Source organism: Colobus angolensis, unplaced genomic scaffold (genome assembly GCF_000951035.1).
Source record: "Colobus angolensis palliatus isolate OR3802 unplaced genomic scaffold, Cang.pa_1.0 Scaffold19, whole genome shotgun sequence".
Lineage (NCBI taxonomy): Eukaryota > Metazoa > Chordata > Mammalia > Primates > Cercopithecidae > Colobus > Colobus angolensis.
Window position 1 is genome coordinate 6,037,712 of NW_012115043.1, and position 3,875 is coordinate 6,041,586.

The following is a 3,875-nucleotide window of genomic DNA, read 5'->3' on the forward strand; positions in this document are numbered from 1 at the left end:
CCCCCCCATTATCCCTGGGCCCAACCTCCCCGCGGACCCGCGGTCCAGGCCTCGGTCTCTCTCCTCGGCAGCGAGCCGCGGCCCAGACCCCGGCAGAGGACCCTCGTCGGCACGTTCTCACCTCTGTCATCTCAGCCCCCTGCCTAGCTCCACCCCAGCCTTGGGAACCCGGCCCCTGACGGCCCATTGTCCGCGGGCCCAGCCCCGCGCTGAACGCACGCTCGCCCTTGCCCCTAACCAGCGCGTCTCCCCCGGCAACGCGCAGTGACCTGAGATGCAGCCCTCAGGCTGGGCGGCCGCCAGGGAAGCGGCGAGCCGCGACATGCTGGCTGCCGACCTCCGGTGCAGCCTCTTCGCCTCGGCCCTGCAGAGCTACAAGCGCGACTCGGTGCTGCGGCCCTTCCCCGCGTCCTACGCCCGCGGCGACTGTAAGGACTTTGAAGCCCTGGTGAGTGTGCTTTGTCCTGGAGCTGCCCACTGCGTCCTGGACCAAGTGCCCTGTGGAACCAGAGGTAGAGGCAGTTCCATCCGCGTTAGTAAACATGACAGCCCCCAGACTTTCCATTCCCAGCTTGGCGTGGCCTTGCCTTGGGGAAGGTTTCCATTAGCTAAGAACACTCCCAACACCCTCATGTCAACTCTCACTCCCAAGGCACTTGGTGGCTGCTTCTCTCCTGTCAATGACAAGTGACTCCGGGGACTGAAGTGAGGAATCAGGAATCGTTGCATAGTCCTCCACAGATTTTCTAGCCTGGCCAGAAATAGGGTTGATGTGAATCAGCTGTTTTGCTTAGCTAGAAAGTTATCCATCCTCTTGCAAATAGACACCAAAAAGTCACCAAAGCCACCCAGACCTTGGTCTTCAGATGAGGTGATCTATGGGCAGTGCTTTTATAAACTGTAACATCCAGTACGTATGTCAGCTGTTATTTCTCTGATTCACCAGGCACTTTTTTTTTTTTTGCAGAGTTCACCTCTGGGTCAGCATTCAAGATAATCAGTTATCCTTATAATCCAAATGTTTCGAATTGCCTAGAAAAATATAACTTACCAAAATCGATTCAGTAAAAAGCAGAATATTGAAATAGCCAATAGCTGATATTCATTAAAGACACCGAACTCCATGTATCTTTGGGAACTGTCAAGTGTGGCAGTCTCCCTTCCTAGCCATAGAAGAGCATATTCTTGTTCATCAGCAAAGCTGTCACCATTTAATTGGTATCAGATTCTGACTTGCACAAGTAACATTCTTCACTGTTAAAAACTTGGAGGGGCCGGGCTTGGTGGGTCATGCCTGTAATCCTAGCACTTTGGGAGGCCAAGGCGGGGGCAGATCACCTGAGGTAGGGAGTTCGAGACCAGCCTCACTAACATGGGGAAACCCCGTTTCTATTAAAAATACAAAAATTAGCCGGGCATGGTAGCACATGCCTGTAATCCCAGCTACTCTGGAGGCTGAAACAGGAGAATTGCTTGAACCCGGGAGGCGGACGTTGGGGTGAGCCAAGATTGTGCCATTGCAGTCCAGCCTGGGCAACAAGAATGAAACTCCATTTAAAAAAAAGCAAAACACAACAAAAAAACCTGGAGGGTGCCAGGTTATTAGGCGAACTTTTCTAAACTATTGTAGAAACAGAAGAAAAAGGCTGGGTGGCTCACGCCTATAATCCCAGGAGTTTGGGAAGGCAAACCAGGAGGATCATTTGAGACCAGCCTAGGCAGCATGGTGAAACTCTGTTTCTTTTTTTTTTTTTTTTTTTGGACAGGGTCTGGGTCTGTCGCCCAGGCTGGAGTGCAGTGGCGCGATCTTGGCTCACTACAAGCTCCGCCTCCCGGGTTTACGCCATTCTCTCCTGCCTCAGCCTCCCGAGTAGCTGGGACTACAGGCGCCCGCCATCTTGCCCGGCTAGATTTTTGTATTTTTAGTAGAGACGGGGTTTCACCGTGTAGACCAGGATGGTCTCGATCTCCTTACCTCGTGATCTGCCCGTCTCAGCCTCCCAAAGTGCTGGGATTACAGGCTTGAGCCACCGCGCCCGGCCGAAACTCTGTTTCTACAGAAAAAAAAAAATTAAGAATTAGCTGGGTGTGGTGGTGCGTGCCTGTAGTCCCAGCACTTGGGAGGCTGAAGTGGGAGGATGGCTTGAGTCCAAGAGGTTGAGGCTGCAGTGAGCCGTGATCACACCACTGCACTCCAGCCTGGGCAACAGAGCAAGTCTCTCTCCCTCAAACAAAAACAAACAAAACAAAAAAACATTGAATTAGTAGTCAAAGATTTTCCCTCAAAGAAAACTCTGGACGTAGCTGGTGTCATTGGTGAGTTCTAGCAATCACTGAGGGGATAAGTAATTCCCAGTTTTACACAGAGTATTAAAAAAGAGGCTAACATAACCTTGACCCTAAATCTAATAAGGTTGATGCAAAAAAAGAAAATTATAGGCTGAGTGTGGTGGCTCACACCTGTAATCCCAGCACTTTGGGAGGTTGAGGCGGGTGGATCCCGAGGTCAGGAGTTCAAGACCAGCCTGGCCAATATGGTGAAACCCCATCTCCCCATTATGGAGGCACGTGCCAGTAATCCCAGCTACTCGGGAGACTGAGGCAGGAGAATTGCTTGAACCGGGACTTGGGAGGCAGAGGTAGCAGTGAGCCGAGATTGTGCCACTGCACTCCAGCCTGGGCAACACAGTGAGACTCTGTCTTAAAAAAAAAAAAAAGGAAAGAAAATTATAGGCCAATGTTATGAGTATAAATGCAAAAATTATCTTCAAGGTATTAGGATCTTAAAGTTAGCAACTTATGAAAAAGGGTAATTCCTTATGACCAGGTTGGGTTCATCCCAGGAATGCAAAATTAGTTCAACATTAGGCAATCAATTAATGACAGGAACCACATTGCTAGATTAAAGGAGGTATTTATAATTAACACGTGTTTAGCGTTATCTCTGATGAAATCATCAGTGTTTGGTTCCTCCTTTGCTATCATTCCTAGGAGATTGAGGGACAAACAAAGGCTGAGCCTCCTGGCCCCTCCTGGTCCTGGTAGCCCACCTAATGATGTGTTGAGGGCATCTCAAGTGGTGACCATGGTGCACAGGCGTTTCTGGGTACCGGAAGTGTGAGGTTGGAGAAAGAGGCAAGTACACTGACTTCCCTTGAGGTTTGTTCTTGCAGGTTCAGATACTCAGTTTTCTGAGTGTGCTATATCAGAGCCTTGGGAACGAAACTTCCTTCGGTTTTGGCAACAGATACTTATGGAGTATTTGCTATGGGCCAGGTGCTAAGGATACAGGATTGACCCTTGAAGAGGTTAACAGTGTGCTCAGCCATAATAGGTAAGCGCCGTACAACATGGAAGCCCACAGCAAGGACACCCCCTAGCTCTCAGCTGTAGGCCAGGCTCTGGGAACACCAACTAGGGTTGGAGGCTGATGCTTTGTCGAGTCCCAAGGCAGAACTTCAAGAGCAGAGAAGAGGGAGAGTATTCCAGGAGGAGCAGCAGGATGGTCAGAAAGCCAGGAGGTGTGAGCTTACAGAGAAGGACAAGACTGCTTTAGTGTAACTGTTGTGGGGAACAGGAAGAGATGAGGCCAGCCTATGGAGCATGCAGGGCTACACATGTCCTGCTAAGTTGTGAAGATTTTTATCCTTGGGCAGGGGAGGGTATTGGGGTGAGATCCAGAAAGACAGCCGTGGTGGCAGGTGAGAGAAGGACCTGTTTGGGGTCAGGAGTCAGAGGGATCAAACTCACAATGCAGCTTTTTTTTTTTGAGACAGAGTCTCGCTCTGTCGCCCAGGCTGGAGTGCAGTGGCCGGACCTCAGCTCCTGCAAGCTCCGCCTCCCGGGTTTACGCCATTCTCCTGCCTCAGCCTCCC

General features: G+C 50.7%; 1 protein-coding gene across 1 annotated transcript in view; it reads left to right on the forward strand.

Annotated features, from left to right (window-relative positions):
• The first annotated feature begins 5 nt into the window (after positions 1-5).
• Positions 6-3,875, forward strand: part of PARP16 (poly (ADP-ribose) polymerase family, member 16) — a 31,456-nt gene continuing 27,586 nt past the window's right edge. Inside the window, exon 1 of the mRNA XM_011940391.1 lies at positions 6-448. Coding sequence (XP_011795781.1) covers positions 275-448 — 174 coding nt within the window. The 5' untranslated portion in view covers positions 6-274. The remainder of the gene's footprint in view (positions 449-3,875) is intronic.